This window comes from Pteropus medius, unplaced genomic scaffold, assembly GCF_902729225.1.
Source record: "Pteropus medius unplaced genomic scaffold, Ma_sr-lr_union100, whole genome shotgun sequence".
NCBI lineage: Eukaryota > Metazoa > Chordata > Mammalia > Chiroptera > Pteropodidae > Pteropus > Pteropus medius.
Genome location: NW_024344378.1, coordinates 32,402,560 through 32,419,955, shown reverse-complemented (window position 1 = coordinate 32,419,955; position 17,396 = coordinate 32,402,560). Strand labels below are relative to the sequence as shown.

At 30.1% G+C, this 17,396-nt stretch overlaps 1 protein-coding gene across 2 annotated transcripts in view; it reads left to right on the top strand.

The window, feature by feature from the left end:
- PCDH15 (protocadherin related 15) overlaps nucleotides 1-14,741 on the top strand; it is a 730,119-nt gene extending 715,378 nt beyond the window's left edge. The window contains exons 32-33 of one of the 2 annotated variants that reach the window (XM_039871826.1): nucleotides 10,563-10,671; nucleotides 14,045-14,741. In XM_039871826.1, coding sequence (XP_039727760.1) covers nucleotides 10,563-10,671; nucleotides 14,045-14,596 — 661 coding nt within the window. In that variant the 3' untranslated portion in view covers nucleotides 14,597-14,741. Of the gene's footprint in view, nucleotides 1-10,562; nucleotides 10,672-11,658; nucleotides 12,517-14,044 lie in introns of those variants that run through there. The other variant, XM_039871827.1, reaches the window with a different exon arrangement.
- Nucleotides 14,742-17,396: the final 2,655 nt, after the last annotated feature.

Below are 17,396 nucleotides of genomic sequence, written 5' to 3'. Positions count from 1 at the left end.
TATTTTCATTAATTTGACAATTTAAAATGTGCTTACTATTAAAATTTTAGAAAAGGGCCTTATTGGCTTTATTCCAAATTACTTTTAATTACTATGGATCAATCATTGAAATTTAGACTGTAGTGTATAGACAAAATATAAAATTTTTTAAATAGAAATCAAGAGGAACTATATCTGGTAAACTATTAATAGTTTTATATAGGCCTTTACTCTTTGTTTTAGTCAAAGAGACATAAATTTTTACTATAGGAAGACATTTTTATAGTTGTAGTTCTCATATTTTAGAGCTCAACTTATTAAATTCTTAGAGGCGTAAGCTAAGTACTATCTTCCTACCTGCTTAATGAAAGAGACACTCAACTATCAAGTAATTACTTTGTTTTCCCTATCTAACATATGGAATAAATTTTGTTTACTGGAAATTTCCACATAGAATGCAAGTATCATTATTTGTTTTACTTGTTTTACAATTTTAATATTTTAGAAGATGTAAGTCAGCACAGAGCAAAGCACAATTCCAAAATACAAGCGAAAGTCTTCCTTGCTAATTACCATTGTTCAGGACCCAGCATGCATCATTTCAAATGTTTTGTTCAACTCTTATGTGATGTTTCTTCAAGAATTTGGTCTGGTACCCCTAATTAATATTAGATCAAAAATAATTTGTAATTCTAATTATTTTCATTAGTTCCTCTGCTTCAGATTCTTTTCATTCAAATCAAGAATAATTTCTTTCTTGGGGTTCTTGAATATGATTTTTTTCTCTCTTTCACTGAAAAACTTCAGTTGGAGTTTTTGTTGGCAGCTGGTCATGTGCATGAAAACTTGTGCTTTTTGGCGGACTCTCAGAAGGTATTATTCACAATTGTGAAAGCTTTTAATGTGAGTGTGTCTTTTTAATCTATTTTGCGTCGAATTCTGTGAAATGTGAAATTTCTTGATAATTCCTTAGGATTCCTTAATAATTAAATCTCTAAATAATTACCAAAAAAAAATATAAGAAATCTAAACAATTTAGGTGCTTACCAAAATGTTTCATTGTCCTTTTCTATAACATTTTATAATATTTAATCTAAAAATTTTATCAGTATTTTATAATTTTCTAATGAAATATCCACACCCACATTTTATATTTAACTTAGCCTTTTACTGACACATATTCAGAGATTCCCAGTTTCATTATAAATGTCAATTAGAAAATCTACGTGACACCTGTTATTCCAATATTCTTTGTTTACACAAGCCAAAATATTTTTCTTCTCCTCAACTTCTAAGCTCCCACAACCTGACAACCATCCTCTAGAAAAAAAGAGCACTTTTTGCTTCTGCATTTATTTTGTTTCAGTCAATGCATAAAGAATTATTAAATACCTTATTAAAGAATACCAACAGGTTATCATACATTTTTCTTACTTTAAAATGTAAGCTATAATACATATAAATGGTGTAAAGTAAAATAATTAACACACATTAGATATAAACTAAACAGAACTATGTATCAATATTATATGACTGGTTTTATAAGGAATCAACAGTGTCATGTTTATTAAAAGCACACAGATAATTATACATATGGTTCTGTTGTGTATCTCTTCTAAGTCATTTTTTGCCTTTGAGCTAAGACAAACAATACAAATAACCAAATGAAAGGCAACAAAAAGATTAATAGAAGAGTAATTAGTATTCATCTATTGATATGTCATTTCCCACAATTATGGAAATATTGCTAAAGAAAAGAGGCAATTTAATGTCTTAGAAAATAGAATCTAGCTTTAGTTGGACATTTTATAATATGTATGTGATGCAGTTTAATTTTTAAAATCTAAGTATGAGCTTTCTCTATCTCTGAAAGATACAAATTGAGTAAAAGTTAAAAATGTCTAAACTAAATACTCTAGAAGGGTTATCATTACCATAACTATTGGCAGAACCCCATACGCACTCTGAAAATCTCACTACAGAACTATTACAAATAATAAATTGCCGATAGGATTAAATTACAAATAATAATTGACGATAGCTATTATATTATCATTATCACCAACCATTTCAGTCAGCAATGTCTTAACCACTAAAGATGCTTTCAGATAAGTAGATTTGTCTTCTGAAGGCCTTGTAATTTAAAGAAATTTTCTACAGAGATTATTGTGTTGGACTTTAAAAAGTTATGTACATATCTCCTCATAACAAATCTTCATTGAAGTTTTTTTTATTGATTTCATATAGCATGGTCCATAGCACCAGTTTAATACTTTAGGTCAACTCTTTAATAAATAATAAATTTAATATTTATAATTAATGACATCCGACATTGAAAACTGCCTATGCATTTTTCCTTCTCAAGCAGTCAGATGTTTCACAAACTTGTAGTCCATGAACTTTATAAATCTTTATGCAATATTGAATGTTTAGCTATTACATCTCTAAAAAACTTTTTCACTTCATCTCTAATGTAATACACACTTCATTAGATGCTTCATGTCTAATTAACTCTCAAAAGCTAGTAATATTGTGCATTTACTATTTTTAGAATAAATTAACATGAACAAAAAAAATCTTACGAACATTTGGAAGAATATATTCTAGTCATGATTTTTTTAAATTCTGAAACATGTTTTTCATGTATAAAACATCTTTTCCCAAATGAGTATCTTATATGTATCAAGACATCCAGGACAGAGATGACATAGAATTTTTTTATTCCAATCAATTATAATAGTCAAAGTGTTTTATTGTAGACCAGTGAGGTAAAATAGATTATGTATGTTTTGGTGTTCATATAGAATAAGGATTGGGGTAGTAATTATTTTTAATAATGCAGGCATAAAACCTTGATCCTCCTGTCTTGATACTACCACAAAATATATTTCTCGCTGAAATAATTTTTAGTAAAAATTACCTTCTCAGTTTTTCTCATATTTTTTAAACACCCTTACCTAAAATTTTATTTAATCTAGCAAACCAAGTTGTTTAATACTGATTTCTTCATTTCTGCCTTGCAGGAGAGGTTATACATCAGAGGTAAGGGTCTTATGGTGTTATGTTATATCAAGGACCGATATATATTTTTTCAAAACTAAGATACTTTTCTTTATTTTAATAAAACTTTTAAGTATGCTGTGCTATTTCTTTTCTTTTGTATATGTTGCTTCTTTGTTTGGGTAGTTTAAGTCTATTCCATGGGTAAATAAAGATCAACTGCTTACCTCTTCAATGGATACATTAATTTTTTTTCTAAATTACTATCATTCGACATTGTGAGATTCCACCAAATTTATTTTTCTGAGGCTATAAACCTAATTAGCAAACTGTAAGATCACTTGACTTCTGTGCTTTTTACCAGTCCAAATCTTCATCTTATCACATTAGAACTAGAGATCTTAGAGGTTTTTGTTCTTTGTTTTGTTTTGTTTTGTTTTGTTTTAATTACTGCTTTTCTATTGTGTTCATCTGAATCTCAGGCTACAGAAAAAATATTGGGCATTCTGGCTAAGAATACTTCATTGATAGTCTTTGGTACTATCAATGAAGTCACTGAGAACCTAGTATGTTTGATTTAGCATGCAATTTCTCAGTCTAGAGAATGAAATAAGCATATGGCCTGATTAGTTAATAGTTTAGAATGCATAAGTCCTAAATAATTTGAAAATTAAGATGAATACCTTTAAGAATAACTGGTTTTCAGAGATAATTATAATAGCTAACAAATTGAATCAGAATATCTGTAACTTAAACTTCCCACCCTTTCAAATGAATACCGTAAGTAGGCTAACTCACTAACAACTGTATCATGGAAAGTTCTAGTTCAGTCAAATAGTTGTTTGTTCTATTGGCCATTTAAAACAGTTAGTTCAGTGGTAGACATATCTCTCAGAACTCCGCTGCCCACTTTCCCACTGCTTACTTTAAGATTCATGTTGTCTAACTATTTTCCCCCACAAGGAGTTGATAACCCAAATTTGAATTGTGAATTTTGTTTCCATCTGATTAAAGTATAAATTATCATGAAACAAACCAATAGTGATTATATTACCTTTAAATAAGTATGGGTGAAATGAAATGGCAGTAGAAAGTCATTCTTGCAAAATCTGAGGAAAGACAATTTCCCTAATCACTAAAGAATTTCTGAAAACATGCTTAATACTTCAGTACGGGCAATCCACATTTTGATAAAAAGAAAAATAGGAAGCAATGATGAATATATTTTCTTCCTGTATCATTATTTTGTGTGTTCTACCTTTCTTCCTAATGAACCTGATTACACTTAATGAGACTGGGGAGAAAAAAAGGGGGCAATTTAAAACAAGATTAAACTTGTTAAAAAATGTGTGATACTTTAAGTGCTTTTAGAACCATTAGTCACACTGTACTATGAAGCTCAAACTAAGAAAATTATTATAAATTTTTATTTAAGGTTAATTTTGATGTTAATTAACACAATTATGAAATTATACAAATAAATTCTTCATAAATTTATGTTCCAACATAAATATTCAAAATTTTATTTAATGCTGTTAGTAGCTATTATATAAATAATGAATCATAATCCCAAGGAAACCAATTTTAAACTGTTGCCTTTTTTCCTCTCTTTTCAATCATAATCTACCTTTCCATCTAAATTATTTTCTAAATCTTTTTCTATTTTAATTTCCTTTGGCAGCAACAACAACTGCTGAGGCCTTCCCTTCTTAAACCAGAGGTATCGATTTTCTTTCTCTTTTTTACCTCACTGAATCTTCATGATACTTTGTATGACTTTAATGTCCGTCTTACATGTAGGAAGAGTGGGTGGCTGCCGACATGGCATATTTTTACAAAAGAGAGAAAAAGTAGTTTTAAATTAAAATAAGTAAATAAACAAGTAAGCAAATCACCTCACTATTCTTACTGGTGGCTGAAATTCCAATTTTGTTGCTTCATTCTCTGGAAATTAGACAAATAAGAACTGTGGTCCTATTAAGAACAAGCTATCATTGAATGAAGTAATTCATAAACTTGATCATGTACTTGTGTTAGTGAATCTAGATTATCAGAACTGTTCCTGAGATCAGACTTAGATTAGGCAACATTTGAAAAAAGAATACTGACATCTGTGCTGAAATAATAAAAAGTGGAAATTGGGTTATGTTTAACAGTCTTTAATCATTTCATGTGATTCAAAATACTGCCTTTGAACACATCTCTATTTCAAAATGCTTAGGATATTATCTTCTACAATGAGAAAAAGATATGCAGTTATGCAATAAATACATATCATTTATATTTATTATGCTTTTATACTCCTTAATTAAAAAAAATAATGTGATATAAAAATACATCCTTTGGTAAATTTAGTATTTTATAAGCTCTATTTAAAAAATTATTTTATTTTCTTAACAAAAGAATGTTTACTTTGCTACAAAGAAGCATTTCATGGTTAAAATTTACTTCCAAAAATTGGAGAGTGAGTGGCAGGAATATTCAACTTTTATAGATTTTTAGCAAAAATTTCCATGGAGATATCTCCATAGACTACTTAATCAGATAGCTCAGAGTTAAAATCTAAATGCCAATTACAGGATGCAAGATGTTAGCCAAGATATGTACCCTTCTGAGCACCAATTTCATCTTCTATAAAATGTTGGCAATAATATTTAATATATAAGTTCTCAGCTCAGCAATCGGAACACTGTAGGAAGAAATTCAGTAAATGGTATTTATTATTGTTGGTTTTGTTTATATCAGTATAAATATTTATATTTTGGTCAATAAGAAACTAAGTTAATTCTGTATCTCTTCTGTGTGAAACTCTCTCAGCAAAAAAAAAAACAAAACAAAAAAAAATGAATTTTAAAAATAACGTGTTTTATCTGCCCATAAAAATCACTTTTTAGTATTCTGTGCAGCACAAAATTTTTTGAATTTAGGATTCACCTGCTAAGTGTAACAGGGACTGCATGGAGCATTTCACTGTCTGTTCAAGCCAAATCAGGAATCCTAATGGTCACCAGTTCCTTTCTTCCTCATTTTCTTTTTCTGAAGAGCTGATCCTCTGCCCTTCAAGGAAAAAAAAAAAAAAAGCATATATCTGTAAAGAAATTATTTGATTCTAACTTTACAAATCTGAAATCCACTCAGTTGCATTGTTTCCATAAATATTTAGTTTTATTATTGATAAAGTTATTAAAATTCAACTTTAATTGTTGTAAGAAAACCTAACTTGAGATTATTCCTCTTAACAAATTTTTAAGTAAAATACAATATTGTTAGCTATAAGCACAATATTATACAGCAGATCTCCAGAACTTCTTTGCTTAATTAAAATTCTGTACATGTCGAATAGCATCTTCCTATTTCCCCCTCTCCCCACATCCTGACAACCATCATTCTACTGTCTGCTTCTATGAGTTTGACTATTTTACAAAAGAGAGAAAAAGTAGTTTTTCTTTTTCCTCATATGAGTAGAATTATGTTGTCTTTGTCTTCTATTACTGGATTTTTTTCATTTAACATAATGTTCCCCATGTTCATCTACAATGTTCATCTACATTCCTTCTTTTTTAAGGTTAATATTCCATTGTATGTATGTACCACATATTTTACATTTATTCTTTCATTGATAATCATTTAGGTTTCAACTTTAAAATCATTTGGTGGTCTTTCCCCTGTCTCCATACATATTAATTAAACTTGTATTGGCTATGCACTTTAAAAGTGTTAGTTCTGAGACCTATTTGCTTCAATTAAAACAGTGTAATGGGTTTACACTGGGTTTTAGATGCCTCAAAAGTCTAAACCTACTAATATGAGGCAGATATTAATACATACATACATACATACATACATACATACAGATATGCATTTAGTTTGAATACCTTAAATTTAGACTTTAATTTTGTTCCCATTTCTTACTGGTCTTTCTAGATTTCATTTCCCACCCTCCTATCTGCTTTCCTATAGGGAACATTTTTTTTTTGAAATAAAATTGCAGCTTAAAAGTGTACAAATCAGACTGTATAGTTGATAAATATCTTCAGAGTATACACACCCTACTAGCTCTTCAGAAGAGCCCCTCCATATCAACACTCAGGTATAATTTCTCCTTTCCCTCATCACTCACCTGGATTCTTTATATTTTAAGATAGATGTTTTAATTATATATATATATGCATATATATATATATACACATATATATAATTTACATATTTATAATTTATATGTATTTAATTTCAGCATTATTGAGGTATAATTGACAAATAAAATTGTAAGATATTTAATTTGTAAACTGTGGTGATTTGCTACATTTATACATTGTGAAGAGTCCTCTCATTCAGTTCATTAACACATCTATCGCCTCAAAATTTACCTTTTATTATGTGTAAGAATATTTTAGTTCTACTTCCTCAGCAAATTTAAATTATGCAATACAGCATTGTCAACTATAGTCACCATGTTTTACATTAGAACCTCAAACCTATTCATCTGTAGCTAAAATTCTTAAACTTTTGCCAACGTCTCCCTATTGTCCACACCCCCAGCCACTAAAACAACTTTTCTATTCTCTGTTTCTATGAGTTCGAGTTTTATTTATTTATATATGTATTTGTTTAGATTCCACATATAAGTGATGTCATGCAGTATTTGTCACTGTCTGGCTTGTCTGACTTAGCATGATGCTCTCGAGGTCATAAATGGCAGGACTTTCTTTTTTTCTAAATGTAGGCACTCATTGTGCAGTGGCAGTATCATAGGCAATGAGATTTATCTGAGGTGTGATTATTGCTAATTGAACACACATTAGTTTGTCTGTTTATGAAGTGTCTACAAATAGAATAACATAGAATAATATATTCTATTTGTACCTGACTTCTTGTGCTCATTGTTCTATTTGAGAGATTCATCTCTGTTGTGTGATGTTGTAGTGTGTTTACCTCATGGACTTTTGCATTGGTTCCAGTTTGGGGATGTTACGAATACGGTATTTTGGTACACAATTGTATACATTTATGTCAGGTATATAAACTGAACTACATTGAATTTCTGCAAAAAAAGATATGCATATATTTTACTTTAGTATTATTGCCAAACATTTTCCAAAGAATTTTATTAATTTATAATCTCTTCAGGAGTTTATGAGAGTTCTGGCGCTCCATGTCTCTGCCAAAACATGATATTGGTAATCTTTTTATTTATTTATTTATTTTTTAATTTTAGCTATCTGGTGGGTAAACTGAAGTAGTTTTAACATAAGAATTGTATTCCTTTGCAATTGGCTTACGAAGTTTTCATAAATTGCAGTCATTGGTACATTAGTAGAGTAGAAAGATTGCAAACTTAAGCATCTAGAAAGTAATGTAAGTGAATGGAGTTATTAGATGTAAAAAGACTTAAAAAGAGCAGTTGGGAGATTCTATTATGACTATGAGTATAGATGTAAAACAGTAAGTTTAACACAGTAGTAACCAGGAGAGAAAATAATTACTGTAAGCATTCTAACTAAATTCATGACATGCAAAAATATGAGCCCAGTGTTGCTATCTTTTTATTTTTCAAGAGAAATCAAATCCAAAAATTTTTGTAGTATTTTTGATTAGAGTTTTGGCAACAAATTCAATTTTTAAAAAATGATGTTTGCCAAACAAAGAACAACTAAGGGTCATGCAGGCCATGAATTTTCATACTTCTCTAATGATATATTTGTGCTCTCAGAGAACATTTTTTCCTGACTCTTTACTATTCCTGGATCAACAGAATTAGTTCTTACAAATAACAGATAATTTTAGAAATAAGTACCAACCCATTTTCTCGTGGATATCTATAATTTTTCTTCTTCCCTTTTCTTCACTGCAAAATTAATTTAGTTGACCTTTTCAGTTCAACCTACTTAAATGCTGAAATAGAATTTAACAAGTAAATGTAATGAAATTGCATTTAATGTTTATCTAAAAACTAGCTTCATATGTATATCTCAGAAAAAAAATATTTTTTATAAGAATAGAGCTTGACAAAAATCAGTATTGTCCAGAATTTAGAATTGGAAACTTGAAAAAGCTCTGCTCTGATAAATTCCTACTTTTAAAAGAGAATTAAATACAAAATTAGAGTATGTTTTAAAATGTAAACATCTTAGGAAATAGCTCACATTAACATAAATTTTTATTAATGTATAAATTATTATCAGACTTTTTCTTAAGAATAGCTTTTGATGAATTAAAGTGCTCTAGGGACTAGAAAACTGTTAGCAAGAAGATGAAACAATGCTGAAGATAATGCTATACTTTTCCTCAAGGTTAAAGTCTGTTAACAACATAAGTTAAAATAGAGTAAAATATTAATTGCTTATTGATAGTTTTAAAATTTATCCAAGAACAAGTGATATGCTCAACTGTAATCTTTAACAGATTGTAACAAATTTTTACCTTTTTACCTTTTCATTTCTAATAACATAATCTTATTTTGTGTATAATAGTTATAGCCAGAAAAAAATATATATTTGAATATGTTTAACTAACATTTGTAATTGAAATTATTTTGACAGGTATATTTTGAGAATCATCGAATTCTAGGTCTGGAAATCTAACTATGACCTGAAATGTGATAAGAATTTGTTTTCAAATGCAATTTCTCTTTTTGAACAATAGGAGTTATCCATGGAGTCTGGAATTGATCCTGGCCAGGAATATGGACAAGATTATTACAGTTATGAGCATGGGTACATCTTCAGATTTTCTTATCCAGTATCTTAATATTTTATGAATAATAAAGAGTTAGTAAATAATTATTACTAGCATTTGTTTTATAGATGTCATTTCATCAGTTTTACTTTTGAAAATGAGTAATGTATCTAGTTTTAGTTTTAGTCAAGTTTTAACCATTTTTCCTATTTAGTTCTGTTTTGATGTTCTATATTGGTATTGACTACAACTCTAAGAATGCAATGAAAATTATTCAGAATTATTTAAATAGGAAATAAAAGTCAAACATATTTGCTCAATTCCTGAATTCACCATTTTTTATATAAGATGTTTAACATTTTATCTAATCAGTCAGCCTCAAGATTTTGCCCGAGAAATTGAAAAAAAAAAAATCATACTTTAAGACTTAAGAATAAGTATTTAAAAATTCACTTCTACACATATAAGTTAACCACTTTCTAAAAATGCAGTAGAGAAATGTAAAGACCATTGTGGATCATGTTTGAAGCAAATCTTTGCTATAAGATAGACTTTATGTTCTGAATAAACTACTATACTTTTAGAAAGAACCTATTCTGTGCCCTAAATTCTACAATTAGTTATAGAACAATATGCCTTTCTCTTCATTCTAGATGCTCTCAAAACTTAAATCTAAAATAACTTAACTCTTTATTGTTATTCCAGGGTACCATTATCGCAAAATCATTGGTTATCGGGTTGCAATACTTACCCTATGGTTTTGTAACTAGTTTACAAGGAGCCTAATAGGTGCTATAATATCTCTTGATTGAATGATGAAGAAAAAGAAGAAAACAGAGATCAGTCATGGTAGAGTCTACACTGACCATGTGAAAAAAACCATTTAAAGTTGTAAGTTTCTATTACAGGTATGAAATGCCTCAGTATGGAAGTCGCCGTCGCTTGTTACCACCTGCTGGACAAGAGGAGTATGGTGAGGTGGTTGGTGAAGCTGAGGAGGAATATGATGAGGAAGAGGTAATTGTTATAATTTGCTTATGTAAGGTTAATATTTCAAGAGCAAATTGATCCTATTTGAATAGCAGGCTACAAAATACTCCAAAAATCAGAACTCCTATTCATTTAATACATGTTTTCCATAGAAATTTAATAATGCTGATCATTTGCCTTGTGTATAGAATAAAATTAGTTTTATATAAGCTTAATTTATATCCTTCTGTAAAATGTTAAACACTTGGAATAAAGCCACAGTAAAATTACATTTTCTAAAATCTTAAAGGTTTCCCCATAAAGATAACATTATAATAAAATATATAAAAAATATTATGCAAAACAATGTTTACTTTTGTTTCTCCACCATCTAGTACATCTAAAAATCATGAAAAAAGTATATTCTCCATCTTTCAGTTATCACAGGAAAATAAAATATTACCAACAATATTTTAATAAAATATCATTTATGTTAATCAGCATGAGTCATTTATATAAAAAATATTTACTTGGGATATTTGCCAAAAAAAAAACACACACAACAAATAAATGTCACTATAGCTTTACCCTATTCAAAATTAAGAAAATAGTCAAATTTCACAAGCTATTCAGATAAACTAGCATAATTTCCTTATTAAAATTTTGTTAAAAACACATACATTAAAAACATTAAAGTCTAGAAATAGGAGGGAGAAGAGATAATGATTGTTTTTTTTTCTCCTTTGATGTAAGATGCAAAATAAATTTTGAATAAGAAAAAAATGATAAGGCATTTGAATTTGATATTATACAATACAAGCCCAACTAAAATAATTTACTTTTTCTTGGTTATCTTCTGTCTATATGCAGTGGGGATAATGAGGAGAGAATTATGTGATTGTTTTCTGAAAATAGTCATATAACTTGCATGAAGCTATCAACCTGCAGATTCATTTCTGCTTAACTTATGTGGGACAAGGTCACAACATAACCATCACCCAGCTGACACTTCAATTGCATTTTCATGATTTTCAGGAAAAGGCAAAGAAAATTAAAAAACCAAAAGTTGAAGTTAGAGAGCCTAGTGAGGAGGAAGAAGTAGTTGTCACTATTGAAAAGCCTTCAGCAGCTGAGCCTACATATACAACCTGGAAGAGAGCCAGGATATTCCCAATGATTTTTAAGAAAGTTAGAGGACTAGCCGATAGAAGAGGCATTATCGACCTCGAGGGTGAAGAGTGGCAGAGACGCCTGGAAGAAGAAGATAAAGATTATTTGAAACTAACTCTGGACCAAGATGAAGCTACAGAAAGCACTGTAGAATCAGAGGAGGAATCCTCAAGTGACTATACTGAGTACAGTGAAGAAGAATCTGAGTTCAGTGAGTCTGAGACGACAGAAGAGGAGTCTGAGTCAGAGACAGCTTCTGAGGAAGAGGAAAGTTCTACCCCAGAATCAGAAGAATCAGAATCCACAGAGTCAGAAGGAGAAAAGGCAAGGAAAAACATTTTTCTTGCAAGAAGAAGGCCCATTGTTGAAGAGATCAAGGAAGTCAAAGGTAAAAAAGAGGAGCCACCTGAAGAACCTGAAGAATCGAAGGTGGGAGAAGAAGAACACCTAGCAGAAGAAGAAAGTGAGCCGGCCCCTATGGAAGAACCAACAGACCTTGAATCTCAAGATGTCACTGAAGAAGGCAGCATGGAATCGGCTTCCGCAGAAGGAGGTGTGGAAAGTGAAGAGGAATCAGAAGCATCGGAAAGTAGTAGCAGTAGTAGTGAAAGTCAGTCTGGAGGTCCATGGGGCTTTCAGGTGCCTGAATATGGCACAACCAAGAATGCAAATCAAAAGAAGCCTCCAGGAGCAAACTCTGAAGGTTACAACACAGCACTTTAAAAGAGATCACAATAGGTGGGAGTTTTGCAGTGATGAGTGCTCTTGTGTGCAGTGCCTTCTGTGTGTTCTCTAAAATGACAGTTGAAAAGGAGGAAATTGATCATGATTTTGATCTGACTAAAAATTAGAGACATGCCAGAAAAGTGAATATATATGCTATCCAAATAGATGTGTATAATAGTGTATTAGGGTAAAACTGACTCATCTTTCTTAAATTAGTTACTCAGAAGACATACAATTGGTTAATCCATATTTAAAATTATTTAGCAGGATTTCTGTTAATGCAACGTGGCATTACAAGAATGCCCTGCCTATTGGAATGGATTATATGAATAGATATGTGGTTTTTATATCATCTTTGAAAAATAACTCTTTTTGATAGGCTTCACTAAGTGAGATCTCAAAAAGTTTATTTTTGCATATATGTACATTTCAACTGGCAAAAGTATTATCAAAACTATCATAAATATATTCAAATAAGTTTGTAGCTGGCACGTTCAAATATTAGAAATTAAATGAAATGAACTTTAAAAAGTCAAATTTACTACCATTTCTTTTCCATTGTGTATATGAGTTAAAGTGGATTTAGAAAAAAATAAGTAAATTGTTACAGTTATACAATTTTTTTCTGAGTAAGTAAACATAATTTTAAAATATATATCTGAAAATCAAAAGCATAGCTCACTTTATGCAATACGTTGATAGTTCACACACCCAAAAATGTAATACTGTTTTGAGACTAACCTAATATTGTTTAACCTTTGCCCCTTGCAATTTCAAATGTGAACTGATAAAAGAAAAATAATTTGTAAAAATGTGCCTTGTATTCCAGTTGCCTACAAAAGGAAAGTTTACAATAATTAGTTTTTCAGTTTTCTGTATTTCTGAATAAATTGTGCAGAATAGGAAGATATTTTCTTTTAAGTTAACCTGTATTTAAATAAGATGACCCAGAAAACCAGGACACTTAAGAGGAATAAATGCATTAAATTACACAAAAAATTTGGCTTTAACAATAAACGTGAATTAGAATACTATGGGTTTAAAAATATCGTTAAAATATTGGGCATGGACATATTAGAATGAACAGAATATATTAATGCTGTGCATTTCTTTCCATTTAACTTTCCTGAATAGTATAGCAACTGTCAAACAATGGATCAGATCCTTAGTTAAATAGAAATAATATACCTTTTTTTCATGTAGAACAGCAATACCTTTTTTCCTTTCATGTAGAGCAGCGATTTAATCTAAAGAAGTACAAGTGCTTCCTAAAGTAAATATCTACTTCCTAACTCAGCAACACCTTCTTCAGAAGTTATTAAGCTCAAAAACCAATGAAACTGGAAAAGAAACTGATGTTAATCAAGAGTTGCTTCTCTCTATCTCTTTTGAGTTATTTACTTTTGATAGCTTTCCAGCAAAGGGTATAAATTTCACATGCATTGTAATCTTTGCCCTTTTAATTCTTTTGATAATGACTCACGTATTATTTGTTTGTTTGTTTGTTTGTTTTAAATTTTGACAGTGGGCAAGAAAAAGAATGATCAAGTTAGTTGTTGATCGAGAATATGAAACAAGTTCAACTGGAGAAGACAGTGCTCCTGAATGTCAGAGAAACCGTCTTCACAATCCTAATATCCACAGTAATATTAACGGCAATATATATATTGCGCAGAATGGTTCTGTGGTGAGAACCCGTCGTGCCTGCCTCGCGGATAACTTAAAAGTTTCTTCTCCTGTCCGACTAGGGAGGCACTTTAAGAAACTAGACACGTTGGCAGTGACACATGAGGAGAATGTCCCCCTGAACACGTTATCAAAAGGGCCATTTTCTACTGAGAAAATGAACACAAGACCAACTCTGGTAACATTTGCCCCTTGCCCATTGGGGACTGACAGTACAGCAGTGAAACCATTGGGGAACAGGCTGAAAAGCACAGTTGAACGGGAGTCCACCGTTGACAGTAAGAATATCAAGGAAGCTCTGGAATTCCACAGTGACCATACACAGTCAGATGATGACGAGCTTTGGATGGGCCCCTGGAACAACCTCCATATACCAATGACAAAACTGTGACCAATTTTTTAAAAAGTTATTTTGATTTTTACTTCAGTTTTTAATAAACTGTGCTTTTTATTGTCACTGAGAAAACAATGTATGGAATTTCTATCATGCACACAAGCTAAAACTTTGAACAATATGCTTTAAAGTTTAAAAAGAGACATTTGCACTTACATTTGTATCGATTAATTGTTTTTCCCAGAAAATCTTTTTGGACAGACTTTCAGTTCATCAAATAATATGTCATTTAAATATATACCTGTTTTGTTGAGTCTTGAATTTTTTTTCATTTTAATAAACAGAAAAAATTTACTAAGTAATCATTTATAGTTTGTCGATTAACATAAATTACTCTTCATCTCTAGTGTAACATTTTTGGTTCATGTAATTTTACTTTTCATTAAAAAATGCAAAAAATTATATTAGAGGATTTTACAGGTAATGGGTTTATATAATTGCTGTCTATCCTGATTTTTTTATGGAAGAATTACAAAGTGATAGTAAATGTGAGAATCTCCTGTAAATTATTTAGAATCATGCGCTTATTTTCCTTATTGTTCAATATATTTTTTAAAAAATTTTTACATATGTATATTTTGACCTTTTAAGGAACACTTGAAGTCACATCTCTATTGTAAATGTCATTTACAATTTTCCCTGGTGTCCCAGCCACCACACATACACGCTCTATAAACATTCTATCCATACCAACCATGATAGATAATTTTATTTAGCCATCTGAAGTTAAACCATCATTTGGAGCATCACAGAAATCTCATCCTCAGAAAAATGTTACTGAGATACAAAAGGGTCACGTAGGCAATAATGCATCTAGAACCACAGTTTTGGGATGAAAGATGTAGTAAGATCAGAGAAGTCTTACATTAATGTCACTGGACATGAATATTTTATGAACTCGGTATAAAGGAATTTAGCAGGATCAAAAATTTATATAATATGTGAAATGCCTATAAAGGCTATAAATCTGTAACTTCAAATGTATTATAATATATCACTTCTCCCAGCTCCAGTTTATTTATAGAATATTTTAATACATAAAATTTTTATGTGCATAAAGTGTAGAACCAGAAAATGATCACCTGGGCATTTTTTATCAAATAACACATCTTGCATTTTTCACCATTGAACAAAGCACAGTGTTTCACCATTAACAGAAATGAAAACAAAAATACCTTTTTAAAAAAATCTCCCCAATGTTCCTTGTGTGTTGCATACTCTCCAGATGTAAAAAGAATGAAACAATATAATTCAAGAGAATTAAGAATTCTATTGAATGTGATTTAGTATGACATAGTTACAGCTCGTCTCAAGTTTTGCACAGTATTGACCAAGTTTAGATTTCAATAAAATTATCTCATGCATGCTTATTATATGGTTGAAAGATTTAATAGTGCATATTATTTATTTCACTCTCACATGTCTCAAAGTTTTAAACATTAATTATAATACTATTTCCTTATTTCCAAAATGAATGAATTGTATGTAACATAAACTTGCCAACTTCTATGAGTAATATGTTTTAATTTCAGATTTCAAAAAGTATTTGAGATTAAATACAGTAACATCTCATTTATCCGACATTATTGGAATTTAATGCATTCTATACATACCTTGCTAGAAAAAATTGTCAGCATTCACTGAGAGCTTGTTAGAAATATAGAATCTTGTCCACACTCAGGTTTACTAAACAAGAATCCACATTCTCACAAGATCCAAGGTAGTTTATATGCATATTAAATTTTGAAAAATAATTATCTGTACCACTGAACTCCAGGGCTTACTCCTTGAAGCACCAAAGTAATAGTTTTTAGTATAAAATATTTTAGATAGAAGTTAGATTAAGCATATTATATTTTCCTACTTACTCAATATAAAATCACTAAGTATAATATAATATTTTTCTGATGTTCTAGAGTCATCTCAACTAGCATCCCAGGATATTGACTCTGCATACAGCTTTATGTATTTTTTCTCCTTCAATTTTAAACTGTTAAATTTAACTAATACTGTCATAGTGCCTCTCTCTAAAATTTATCTTCCAGTGTATTTCAAATCTCCTAGTGAGAAAGTTTGTCTTCGTTTGTTTGTTTTGTTTATTGTTATTGAAAAATCGTTAAACCCGAAGTAGGGATCTGGTATGTGAATTCAAAAATTAAAGTTACGTGATTCTCAGAATGTTTTTTGAGTCACTACTGAAATCTAAGCACTGTTCTAGAAATCTGAATTTGGCAGAAGACTAATGTCCTAATATATGAGATGTCACTGTATTTTAAAGTTCTATTTTTACAAAGAAATATGAAAATATCATAGGCTACTCAGCAGACATATTTCAGCAATTTAAAGTTGATCATTTCAATAAAAAAATCATGAAATTAATCTGTCCCTAAGTTAATGGAGATAGTATAAAGATAAGCAGTATTTATACAGAACAACTAAAACAAATATTTGGTCAGTATATTTTGAGGTAAAGTATACACAGCAGCAAAAACATTACCAACTGACTACATAAATCTGGACCAATTGAATAGTTACTTTGATAGGACTTTCACTATTCTATAAAACTTTGACTCAGGATTAAAATCGAAGAAACCAGGGGAGATATCTAAGTTTAAACTTAAGAATACTTCATATAAATGATGTTTCTATGTAAAATTTTATAAATGAATTGGTGGTTATTTTTCCCAGATAAGAATAGCAGTTTTTTGTCATTACTCTTAATCAGTACGAGCTTTCAATCAGACAGAAGAAATAGCAGCTCTTGGCTGGTTAAGATGAGAATGGATTGATATCATTA